Below are 13,373 nucleotides of genomic sequence, written 5' to 3' on the forward strand. Positions count from 1 at the left end.
TAATTCATAGTGCATATTACAATAGGAATTTTTACACAAAGTATCATTAATACGTAGGTTTAAGGGATCTCACTTACTCTTTAATTTTTTCCAATAAGATTTAAGTGGATCCTGCCACACTAGTGATAATTTTAAAATGAAAAACAACTCTGATGAAGAAATTTAATGGATGAAACGCAAGATAATTATGAAGACCTAGAAGGAATTAATAGTTCGGGCTGCAAAAACTGCAAATGTTGGCGACTATGGATTTGGAAAACTTGCGTCAAAGAAATCATCCCTCTTCATATGGGATAACAGGACACACGTCTGATTTTCCTAAAAAAAATCGTTAAGAACATTCATAGCAGTATTTTAGGAAATAGCGATCAACTTGTGTTTATTAATAAAGTCCAAAATAAAAATAAGTAAATAATTTTTTTTTTTTTTTTAAACTTCTGTATAAGGTTTCAAAAACAAACTGTTATCAAAGGGGTCCTACTTACCCCAACCAACCCAGGCTTGAGGTTTCAAAAGGAGATTTTTAATGTTCCACCTCAAATCAAGATAGAACTAGAATTTTACAGCTAGAGAGTGAAAACAAAAGTACTTATTTATGTGAAATGCCATTCCAAGATTTTTTTCAAAGCTTTTCAGTCTAGTATTTTTAAAAGGCCTGATAAATGTGTAGTGTATCACTTAGTGCACGGCTAGTCTTCTCAATTTCCCAGTTTTAGGCATCAGGTTCATTTTTGATATGAAAGACCCGCTGTAAATCAAACTAAACTAATGCAAAATATGATTTTGGCGATCAATTTAGTCTTCAAAAAAGGGAATCTTTAAATAGATAAAAACCACACTGATGAAACACAAAACTTGTGAATTTAAATGTCATAATTTAAAATATTTGTGCTTCATTAACATGTTTATCAATTTATTTTCAGCACAACTTATTTGGTATGAGACTTATATCCAAAATATTTTTGATGTCAATTTTTTCTTCTTCTTTAATTTATAAAAGGAAACATAAGTGTTGAAAAAGTAACATGTATATAATTGTGTATATATGCAATAGCTGCAGTGCATTTAGAGATAAGTGGTGTTTTATATATCATTGTTTTAAAATATAATTTGAATCCAATTTATATTTTGACGAAATTGTACTGACTAATCTTTTTAACTAAATTTTTTAAAACTCTTGCTTCCTTTTTTGAATAAGGTTTAGCTTCAGAAATTTTATCACTTTCGTTTGCCCTTAGTTTTGCTTACAGAATGTACATATTTAATTTGGCTTCTGAAGTCTATCAATAATTTACTACCATGATCTAAAGTAATTGGTTTTAGTTATAAACAGTCATACGATTATATTGTATACTTCTTTTCACTTTTTGATTGTTGTTTTATTTTTACTCTATTTTCTGAATGTAAATTGTCTGTGTTTAACAAATGCTAAGCGTACTTTTTTGTTTGCTGTTTGGAAAACAAACTTACTTTTTAATTTTTGCTGCTCTTGTATGAAATTGCTAATTATTTATTCATTTATTTATTATTTTAGGAATTCAGAAACTTGTATTAGCTGGACGAATGGGTGAAGCAATTCAAGTAACCCAAAATCTTTATCCCACTCTCATGGAAAAATACCCCTATTTATTATTTATGCTGAAGTGTAGACAATTTATTGAAATGGTGAATGGAACTGATAGTGAAGTCCGTCCCATGAAGAGCCCAAGATCACAGAGTAATTCTCCTAGTATGAGTCCTAACTATCCTAGTGTATATTTTCACAGACCCGCGTCTACTTTATCTACGTGTAGTTCCCCCGCAGTTTCCGGCAACTCTCCGAGCAGGAGTCCTCATTCAAGCTCTCAGTTCATACTGCCGAAACCGTCGTTACCCGTGACAGTCGAAAATAACATTGTAAATAATAACCAATCTGTGACATTAACATCCATTGAAGAGATGAACGCTACGAATCGTGTGATCAATGGAGAAATGATGAATGGGAATTCTGAAATTTCTGGACCTACGAACTTCATGCACTCTGATGCAGACGTAGAAATGGAAAATTTAGATTCTATTAATGACAATACAGAAAGTGTTAGGACTATACCTTATGCTACAAATGGAACTGTTATCACATCTGCTATTTATCGCAATGGTGAAGAACAAGAAAATGACAATGAGAAAACATTAGGTGCTGATATGGGTAAGTTCCTTCTTTAAGTAATTATTATTATTATTATAGGCTTTTGCCAAATTTATTTTAATATTACATTAATTGTTAAAGAATTTAATCATGTAAACTTCAACAAAAGAAAAAAAGAGCTAAACAAGGACTTGCCATGCAAAAGCAAATTGGTTTGCTTTAAAAAACTTTCACGAAAACACGAAAACCTATTATTTATTTAATGTTGACCTTTACACCAACAAAAGTTGTTAATATTGTACAGTTTGTACCTAGTGTTTATATTTTACATCATGTTTTGATAGAAGTATGCTAATTATTTAATTATTTATCGTTAAATATTGGATATTTGCACTTATTTACAATACTACATCAACACAGTTGTTGTATAACTTGAAAAGTTTTGTAATATTACAATAAGAATGCAAACAAATTCTCTTCAACTTTTTGCAATTATAATGACTTTCTCGTTCTTTTAGCTTTTTCAAACACTCTCAAACAGATTTTTCCCCCCGTACAGGTTTTCTACTAGTTTGATCATCACCACAATACCCCTTTAGGCTTTGATTTGTAATCAAACTTAACCTATATTACTTAAACTTTTTGGTTTCAATTATGTGAGGTGCATAAAACCATTTTACACTATAGAATTACTTTTCCATAACTGTTGAAAATGCTGTAGTTAGCATTGAATCCAAGCGAACATTGTATGAGTCACCATGTCCAAACTACAGCTTCCCATTAGCTGAAGTGGATTTGTTCTTGTTTGTTTAAGACACATATATGGATGTGTTCATTTATGCACAAAACATCAATTTTCAAAGCTTTAAAATAATAGGATATGATTTTTTTAGAGGTGAAACCAACTTGAGGTCCTCAAATTCAGAAAATAAAATCCTGTGACAGTGGATTCATTGTTATCTCTGATTAAGTTCTGCTATATATTTGGTAGTTTGCTTTTACAATGTTTAATCATGAAATCGGTCAAGTCCTCTTGCTTGTATTATGTATTTATTGAATTTAAGTGGTAGTGCAGTCCTTATATCACTCATTGGGATGTGTTCTGCTTTTCCTAGTTCTCCAGAGACAGTGAAAGAAATGAAATTTTGCTTTAGATTTGAAACCACTTAAGTAGTAAAGATTGTATTTCTAAAGATTTTTTTTTTTTTTTTTTGTCAATTAATAAAACAGGGTGTTATTAATTCATCTCAGTTTGCTGTATTGCCAGTTAAAATTGTTCAAATCTTTATTTTACAAAAAAGAAAAAATAAAGCAATTGGCACCTTTTTAATTGCTTCTTTATATTTTGGAAAGAGCAATGAGTACAGTATTTTACTTTTTTTTAAATTAGAAAGCCGCGGAAACGCAGAATAAATTATATTATATTTGTTGTAGAAATCCATGTGAGATCTCCAGCTCAGTCACTCTCCTATACCGGGCTGATGAGTGCTAATAAGCACGAAACTGCAGTCCTTGGCTGGAAATGACTGAGCTGGCGGTGTATTTCATGTATTTCTGCTTTAGCCCTGGCTAATGGGTGGTAATTTACTGAATATACCATGCCTTGCTTTCAATCTTCGAGTTGAACTGAACCATTGCTTCGGTCACTCGTCTGGTCTGTGCTAATTCTATATTAGCTACCAGTTTGTTTGGCACTCTGGGCTTCCTTAAGAGGTTCTCCATCTCCTGCTCAGTCACTTTCCTATGCCGGGCTGATGAGTGTTAATAAGCACGAAACTGCAGTCCTCGGCTGGAAATGACTGAGCTGGCGGTGTATTTCATGTATACATGGTAGTTTTAAATTTTAATGGTATCTGTTTACTCTGATTGTTTAGATTTATTGTGACCATTTAGTGCTATATTTGAATTAATGTGAATTTAAGTTGTGTTTTTATTATGACTATTTAAAAACTAGTACAATATAAGTCTCAGTACATTGAAAATTCAAAATCAACTGATTTATATTAAGATAAATGAATACCTTTGTGCTGAATAGTAAAGTCAGACCAAACAACGTAAGTAGAAGCACAAATTTGTAAATTACAGCAGACACGTGTTTCGGCGTTACAGGGAACGCCTTTTTCAATGCAAAAAATAATGAGCTTATGGATGAAAAGACATCCGACAAAAGCCAAGAGCAGATAAGCATGCAGCTTAAAAGATAAAAACAGCGGATTAGACAAACACCAATGACAAAGTTATAAACCGATCAGGAACCAATAGGAATGCAAGCAAAGGCCAGGAGCTTTCTCTTAGGTACGAACCCAGAAAGAAAGAATTCAATTGGACAAGGATTAAGCCGAAGCTTAAACAAAAAGAAAAGAAATTGTCAGTAACCGTGAACCGCAAGAAAGGAAAAGCAGAATGGAAAACCATGAAATAAAATAAACAGAAACAAAAAATATTCGAAAAAAGGAAAAATAAAGATAAATAGAAGAAAATTGGGGGGGGGGGGGTGTCAATCAAGACAAAAAGGTAAAAATAAACAAAGGAAGATAGATAAAAATGAGTGGAAAAAAAAGGGGGGGGATGGGGAAAGGACAGTATTAAATATATGGGAGCCAAATGTTAGAAAAATATGGAACTGCACTAAGATCGTTAACTAAGTTAGAACCGTTCCTCAAAATATGAAAGGATTCCCAAAAGTCAAGATCTGATGAATTGGGGCATTTTTGAATAATCTGATAAGAGTTAAAATCAAAAGAGTGATTCGAATCCCAACAATGTTGAGCAATACTAGACTTATTTAATTGTTGTTTTTTCACATAATTTTGATGCTCTTTCAAGCGAATTTTTAAAGCACGCCGAGTCTGTCCAATATAGGCAAGTTTACAACTACAATTAATTCTATAAATTCCACAACAATTAAGAGGGTGAATAGGATCTTTAAGAGAAGAGAATGAAAGTTTATTAATAGGAGAGAACACCACCTGGAATTGGAAACGTTTTAGAATCTTAGCAACCTGATAGCTTACAGGTGGAAAGAATGGCAAAACAACCAAATTCTTTCTGATGAAGGTTCGGTTAAGAACATTAGTTTGGGATTTATTTGAAAGTTTTTTATAAATGGAATCAATCAAAGTTGGCGGATAGTCTCTATCAATTGCCACAGCTTTAAGATAATTAAGTTCCTCTTTAAGAAGTTCCGACGAAGAACAAATATTAATTGCGCGATAAACAAAAGAATTGAAAGCAGAATATTTTTGATTTGGAAGATGAGACGATAGTCTATGAGGAGGTAAAGAGACAGCAAAAGGTTTGCAATAAACAGTAGTTTCAAAACCAATTTCAGTACGAGAAACAAGTACATCAAGAAATAAAATGCAATTATTCCGTTCTTTCTCACAAGAAAACTGAATATGAGGATCAATGGAGTTTAAAATCGATAAAACCTCATCACTCTCAAACTGATTCTGGTTCATTAACGCCGAAACACGTGTCTGCTGTAATTTACAAATTTGTGCTTCTACTTACGTTGTTTGGTCTGACTTTATGATTTATATTAGTTGGCTCTCTATTTAACGATTTTAAAGGGACCACAAAAAATTGTCCTTAAGTAGAATGCTTCTAAAACTACAGTGGAGCATACGAAACCGTGAAAAAATTCATTGAATAGAACGTCATTAAACAGAGAGCCAACTGTATTTTTAACAATAAATTTTGATAGTGTGTTTTTGATAATATTGTAATTAAATGTATAAATGTACTGATAGTATTTATTATATAGTAGTGTTTGAAAAGTCAATCTTGAAAATTTCTCAATATTATAAAAGTCAAATTATGTCTATGAAAAGAATTTAAGCGTTATAAAAGGAAATGAGAAAATGCACTATGAAGGAATTTTATTTAACTTATTTATTATGAATCCCATAACAAACTCTGTTATAAAAGTAAATATAGTGAATTTAAATTGATTGTATGTCTTTATTAAATAAATGTTGTACTAGATTATATAAAGCTTTAACAAGTTTTAACAAGAGAAATGGATGTCTCACTTGCCAAATCAACTAACTCCGTAAAACAAAAAGTATTAAACAAAAATTTTATGCCTACTCTAAGTGTTCTTTGACGTCTTTAGTTATTTTTTTTTCTCTTGTCATTTAAATATTCTAGCTTTAAAATTTATAGGCACTATGCATCGCTTCAATGGTACAGAATCTATCTCATTAAATCTTAAGTAGTAAAGCAAATTAGTTAGTAAATGAAGTTTTGGTTAAAATATGCTTTTTTGGACTATTTTGAAACTCATAAGACTGAAAAATAATGATAATTGAATTTATAAAAAAAAAAAGAGGTACTTGAATGTTTTCTCCATGTAATTTTGGATAAACTTGGTCAACCTTTTATATTTATGTACCTAATAGTAAAGCTGCATTGATTTAAAAAAAAAGGAAAAAAAAAAACTAATGTAGCAAACTTGCATTATCTTAAAAAATGTAAGTTTAGCTTTGCTAGTTACTTTGCATCAATTAGATTTTACTCTTTGCAATTTTCTGTAAAATTTATGAAAACGTTTGGAGGTAAATGATGAAGATTTTCAAAAAAAAAAAAAAAGACATTTTTGAAAAAACCGGATGTTTTTTTTTTAAAAACCACTTGGTTTCAACCAAACAACTGTGATAATTTGTACAAAAACTATACATATAGGTTTCTGACAGAAAATTAACTTTAAAATTCATTAATACAGTGTAACATTCATGCTGAATTCAATGTAAATGTGTGATGAAAATGGCCAAGGGCCACACTTACCCGCCACATGGGGGAAAGTGTGACCCTTAGAAGAAGTGACTCAAAAGAGATCTTAAAGCTTCTGCTTGTGGTTAAATTGCCAACATATATGCTTGAAAACCTTAAGAAGGACCTTAAAAATTTGGTTACTGTACAAGATTTTTAATAAGATTGAAAATTAGGGTACGCACTTACTCAAACTCACTTTATCGATTTTTTTAATAGTAGATGTTTAACAGAGTTTTAAACATTATAAAATATAATAAACACCTATGCAATGACACAACCAATGCTTTAAAAAAAAAAAAAAAATTTAATTACAAAAGAATAGTCTCTTTTTTTTATTTTGGACCAAAAATTGCCGCCGGGACGGGGAGTTGGGTTGAATTTTGGAATGTCTCCCCTTCCTAAAATATTTGTTTATACTGTGTCTACAAAAGAGGCAAGTTTCATAATTTTATCACAAAATGCAGTCCCCCCCGCCCCCTCGACTCATATGGAAAACAACGTTTTAAAGCTAGATTTTTTTTTTTTTTTAATCTGAAACGAAAGTTTTCTTTTGTGATGAAATTTTGTTAAAGCTTCAAAAGGTCAAAGAGGGCCGATTGAGAACTGCAAAGAAAGAGGGCAGGTGGCATCTTAAAATGGGCAGGTCATAGCACCCTCCTAAAAATGCCTGGGGGAAACACTAACTTCAAAGTATTTTAACAAATAAGGCAGTAAGAAGCTAAGAGATGCAAGTGCCAAAATTAAAGATTTGAAGATAACCATTACAAATGGTAGGTGAACCTCTCTTCTGCCTTGGGGCAAGAAATAGTACTAATAGCTCTGGTATGTGCTGCTATACTGCATGATTTAGGGGAGGAGGGGGGGGGTCAATAAAAGCCTACAGAGCTCCGCAACTTTAAAGGCTTTTTACTCAAAACTTGAAAATGTTTACTTACATCCCTTTGTTTCTCAGTCTCAAATGTTGTTGACAAATAAATACAGTAAAACCTCGTTTAGTCGTCACTCAAGGGACCAAAAATTTTTGACCACTTATGCGGAGTGACTACTTATATGGAGTGGGAAAATAAGGAAGAAAAAAAAAGCCTTACAAGCAGTAGAATTCTGTGAGAAAAACAATAGCTTATGTAAGAAATGTCTATAAATTAGTGGAAATTTTAAAAAGGGGGAAAAATACTAATGATAGTTACTTTGTTTTGTTTTCTCTTACTTATACATTACTTAATAACAACTTATTTTAATGTAGTCACGGTACATTAATACAATCCTTCAATGTTTACTGATGAAATTGTTGCTTACGGAAAAGAACTATCTCTTCTAATGTACATCAAGCTTTAAATTTTGTGTTTTTTGTTCCTTGTGAACGGATGTTAAATACTGACTAACCTTCTCCAGGTATTAGATTTTGTATGGTTTGCTGAAAGGAGTTTGATTCATACTCTCGGCACTTGGCAGAGTCACAGCAAGAATTATGCTTTGAATGACCAGAACCGAGGATCGAGATTTCAAGGAAAATAAATATCAAACAACCTTTCAACTAAGTCCGACACTATTTTCTAAGATCCGATAAGGAAAAGAAATTTTAGAAAACAACTTTTGAGTGACTAGTTAAGCGGGTAAAATTAAATTTGGTGACCAATAAAGGAGGGTCATTTTACATTATTGTGAATGAGACCTTGTCGGGACCCAAGAAAAACGACCACTTAAACGGAGTGACCACTTAACCGGTCGACTACTTATTGAGGTTTCACTGTAAAACTTTTTCCATGAAATCTCAATCTAAAAAATTATCAATGTTTCTACTACTGTCTACAACTAATGTTTCTTATTTCATTTATAAATTTAATTTTGTTTAATGATAATTAGATTAACTTTCAAGATTGAATTTTAATGAAAAGTTTTCAATAGTTGATTAAGTATCGTAAATGCTTTCAAAATAATAATAATAATAATAATAATAATAATATAAACGCAATCTCACACACATAATTAATTTTAGAAATGTGAAAAGGTTTTTATGAAAGAAAATTTTACGTTCACTGATTTTTCTTCTATTTTTATTTCTTTCTATGCTATATTCAGTTAAGTTTTTCAAAAAAAGCTTAAATAAATCATTAAAATATTATTTAAGTTTCTATTTTGAGCATGGATTTTTTTTTCGTTTAATAGATGCATTTCATATGTTAAATTTCTTAATAATAAGTTATCTTACTAGAATTAATGTAGATTACGTAATTTAAGAGGTATTTTTTGCTATTTTATATTGATAAATGACAAGTAACAATATACTTTTTATCTTTCTTTTTTTTTTACCATATTTGTTTTGTGCAGACATTTTATCAAGAAAAGAAAAATTTTAAATTTAGTTTTTAACAGAGTAGCACTCTGCTAAAGAGAACTTGGGACAAAACTATCCTAAATTGTAGCAACATTTTAAATGGCACCAACTGAAACAATGCCTTCAATGCATTTTCAATTATATGTAACAATCGTCAAATGCTAGAATCGGCTTTAATGATCCAAAAAATTTTGAAATTTCATTCTTTTCCTAGCTCTTGTCATGGTGACATTCCTTACTAATTGTTCGCCAGAAAATAAACAAACTTCTGCAATAGTCACCCCATTTTTACCCAATTTTTGCTGGTTCAAATCTTAGTTCTCATCTGTTTCTAGTCAAACAACTTTGTTATTTGCATGTTTTCTCTGATTTCTAATTTTGCTGCTGATAATTCTGTGAACTATGTAGAAACTATGCATAGTGCAGACAAGTGAAAAGCTTTTTTTTGTAGAGGATAAAGTTAAATTTATTCAGGAATTAGAGAGAGAGAAAGAAAGTCACAAAAGCCAATCCTCAATTTAAAGGAATTTTCTTTTCTAAAGCTACAGTATCTATAATCTCAGAATCGTAATTCTAAGGCAGCTGCCAAAGTTTTAACTTACCGCTTGCAACAGAAACTAGATAAGTGTGTTGTAAAATTGTTCACAACTGTTGTCAGGAAAAAATTTATGAAATGCTCATTAAATCCAAAAGCTTGCCAGCATCTTGGATATCATGGATTAATATTTTAAATACTAAATTCTTGCAGTTTATTTTTTTACAGAGTGCATTAAATACTAATGTTTTACTTCATTTCAACTCAAGTTCTATTGGAAATATTGTGAAAAAAAAACATGCTCTTTACAATTTATAGCAGTGAGTATTTTAGCAAAGAACCACCTAAAGAAAAAAAGCAGCTGTAGCAAATCTTCAGTTGAAATAATCTCCTTAGCTAGTCCATTGAGAACTCATTATAGTGGGGTGGTACTTTAAATGCTGAAAATATCATTTTGTAACCAACGAACAATATAAAGTAACAACAGTAACTTTTTATGCCATCTTTTAATGTTTCAAACATAGCTCATAATTTGTTACTTTCCAGATATAGATACTCCTTTAAATAGAAAACAAGTTTGTGGTGGTAGCCAAGCTGCTATAGAACGAATGCTTAACTTCGGAAGAGAATTGCATTCTATGAGTGTTCAATTAAAGAGGGATTATGGTTCAGATTCAGATAACAAAAAAATGCTCCAGGTAACTAATAGTATTTCTCTTCCATAAGTTTCCATTTTTTTAATTTGCAATTTTTAAATATTGTGTAAAAATGAGTATTATTGCTACAAATGGTTTTTTTATACTGTAAGGGACTTTACATCCCTTGTTTATTTCAATATTATGTTTTCAAAAATCAAACTTTTGAATGTATCATTAAAAATCATACATTTTATTCAAAATTTTGAAAAAACACTGTCTGGAAAAAATCTTAATTTAAAAATGTAAAAATATTTTAAAAGCTTTTTCTGTGAACCGATTTCAAACTATATATCAAATTGATATACAGTCGTTCCTCGCTACTTCGCGCTTCGACTTTCGCGGCTTCACTACATCGCGGTTTTTTCTAGTCCCCCCCAAATATAGTAATTAGCCTTTTTTTATGCGCTCGTGTAAACTTTTTCTACAAAAGAATAACAAATATATGTCTTTTAAGTAAGGTCTGAGGGGCTAGTTGTACTAGTTGAGGGAGTGGAGGTATAAAATCGCCAAAGAAAGTGTAGGGAATCACTATCTCACTTTAACCGTTAAGCACTAACTGGAAAGTATAAATCACTATATTATTACTTTGGGATAAATACAACTGTAAATGGTGTTCAACAATGTACTAGCTTTTTAAATTGTATACTTAAATGTAGAGGAAGAACAGGGGCACCTACGTTCACTAACGGGCAATTGATTCATCATTGAACAAGCTGAGGTTTTTTCATAGATTAGTAGTATCGTGTAAGAACTGTGTGTGTGGGTAGTTTATTTCCTAATAATTAACAATGTGATATCTATTATGTCTAACATATCTGATTTTCTCATACTTTGTGCAATATATTAAGTAATACAAATGCAATGGTGGCTAAGGGTGCTTTTTCATGTCTAGGGGGCTCTAACTATGATAAAGACCTATTTAAATTGCCGTAAGTTTTATGAGCTCTAATTTAAAAAATATACACAGAATCCTACTTCGCGGCAATTCCGTTATCGCGGTAAAGTCTGGAACGAATTAACCGCGATAAACGAGGGTCGACTGTAAATTTAATTGTTTTAAATTGAGCTATTATACAACTCTGTAGCTCCCATAGTAATGACGTTTTAAGCACTGTCATTGTCACTGTTCAATCAAGTAAAAATTCAAAAATGAATTACTCCTCAATACTGAAGTTCTCAGATTTTCATGAAAATCCGAGAGGGTCAGTTCAAGTGCCTTGTTGATTTTACATGGAGTGACCCAAAAACTGTGTGCAGATCCCAACTCCTAGCAGTTTTTTGATTAGGAAGAGAGGGAATGCTTAAGAGATTTTTTGCTTGAAATCTAAAAGTTAAAAGTCACTAAAAAGAAAAAGCTTCATTTGCAGAGTATTCTGAAGCATTTACTATTTACTTATTTCATTTTACCTCATTTACATTGCCGGGCGTGTACCTGATAAATTTGCATTAAACATTTAAAATTGAAACATAATTGATTCTAATTAAATAGGTACTGCACTGGACATCAGTACTACTGTTGGCAGGTAAAGAGTAGTAACTGCAAATTTTTCCTTTTTTTTCCCCCCATTTTAGTTATCTATTGTATGTTAGCTTTATTGTCACGTTTCTTTCTGTTGAAAGAAATGTGAAAAATTGTCCAATTCCAAGCTTTTCCTATTGCTAGTATTAAAACCAAAATGCATTTCTTCAAATGGTCTCGAAAACTCATTTCTGCAGATACTGCTGTTTGCCTGCCCACGGCAGAGTAGGTTTCAATACTTAAAATGCTCATTAGAAAAACTATCATTGTTTTGTAACAAAAATTATTTTTGCTTTTAAGTATTCCAGTATGTTCAGAATTTTGAAAGTGACTAATATTATAAAATTCCTCTATCTTAAGAGCTATTTATTTTTTGACTGGATTCAACTATATATTTAACTCTTTCAGTTGGAATTATGAAATATTTGACTAAAAATGTTAATATTTGGTACACAGTGTACTATGGTAAAGGGTATCTTATGGACAAAATTTTGAGTTTGTAGGAGAAAAATTAAGAGTTATGGCACGTCCAATATTCCAAACTTATATTTTTGAAATCAATATTTCATATACAAAAACGATAAAATACCAAACAAACTTCATTATAAAATATTCTATAAACAATTATAAAACATAATATAAGCGTTTGAAGCTATTAATTAAAGATTATATATATTTTAAAAAAATCAGGAAAGGAATCTCACTTTTCAGATGAAAATCCATGTGTGGAAAAATGAGCCTCTCTCAATCCTTATATGTCAGTGTTGTCAATCCCAAATCGAAAAATTATTTCACAGATTATAATAAGCAGAGTGTAAAAAATCAAATATGAAAAAAATCAACTAATTAAATCAATTATTAAATGATTAGCAACTGTTTAAAGTGGTTGTCCGGTATACCGGACACCAGGTCTGAAGAGGTTAAGAACATAGTTAAAACATTGCTAAATAGGTGACACTGCAAACTGTAAAAGTAATTTGCAATTTCACTTTGCCTCTCTATTTCCCTTTACCTCATATTCCTCTACTAAAATCATAAATGCAATTACTACCAAATTGTATTCCATTTTGAAATCCTGTGCAGAGAAGTTGACTTTCAGTTTAGTATAGAGGTGGGCAATGTCGTTCTTTTAATGATCCGTTCATCAGAGGATCGTTCATTCTTTTGATCCATTCATTCAATTTGTTCATTTGAATGACTTCGTTTGTTTAAAATAATTGCAGATCTGTCTGCACTACATACTGTCGTACATTCGAAATGTTTCAAAAGATCTGTAATATACTTTGAAGGAAAAATAACTAAAATCATCTAAAAGTAAGAAAATATACCTATGAAATATGAATCAAAAGAACTTTATTCAGGTTTAGGTACATAAAGCAATTATA

The 13,373-nt window shown here is 31.0% G+C and overlaps 1 protein-coding gene across 1 annotated transcript in view; it reads left to right on the top strand.

Annotated features, from left to right (window-relative positions):
* LOC129227811 (ran-binding protein 9-like) overlaps window positions 1–13,373 on the top strand; it is a 58,547-nt gene that overhangs the window by 37,927 nt on the left and 7,247 nt on the right. Inside the window, exons 8-9 of the mRNA XM_054862426.1 lie at window positions 1,535–2,185; window positions 10,318–10,469. Of these exons, the coding sequence (XP_054718401.1) occupies window positions 1,535–2,185; window positions 10,318–10,469 (803 nt within the window). The remainder of the gene's footprint in view (window positions 1–1,534; window positions 2,186–10,317; window positions 10,470–13,373) is intronic.

The sequence above is a fragment of the Uloborus diversus genome, chromosome 1 (assembly GCF_026930045.1).
Source record: "Uloborus diversus isolate 005 chromosome 1, Udiv.v.3.1, whole genome shotgun sequence".
Lineage (NCBI taxonomy): Eukaryota > Metazoa > Arthropoda > Arachnida > Araneae > Uloboridae > Uloborus > Uloborus diversus.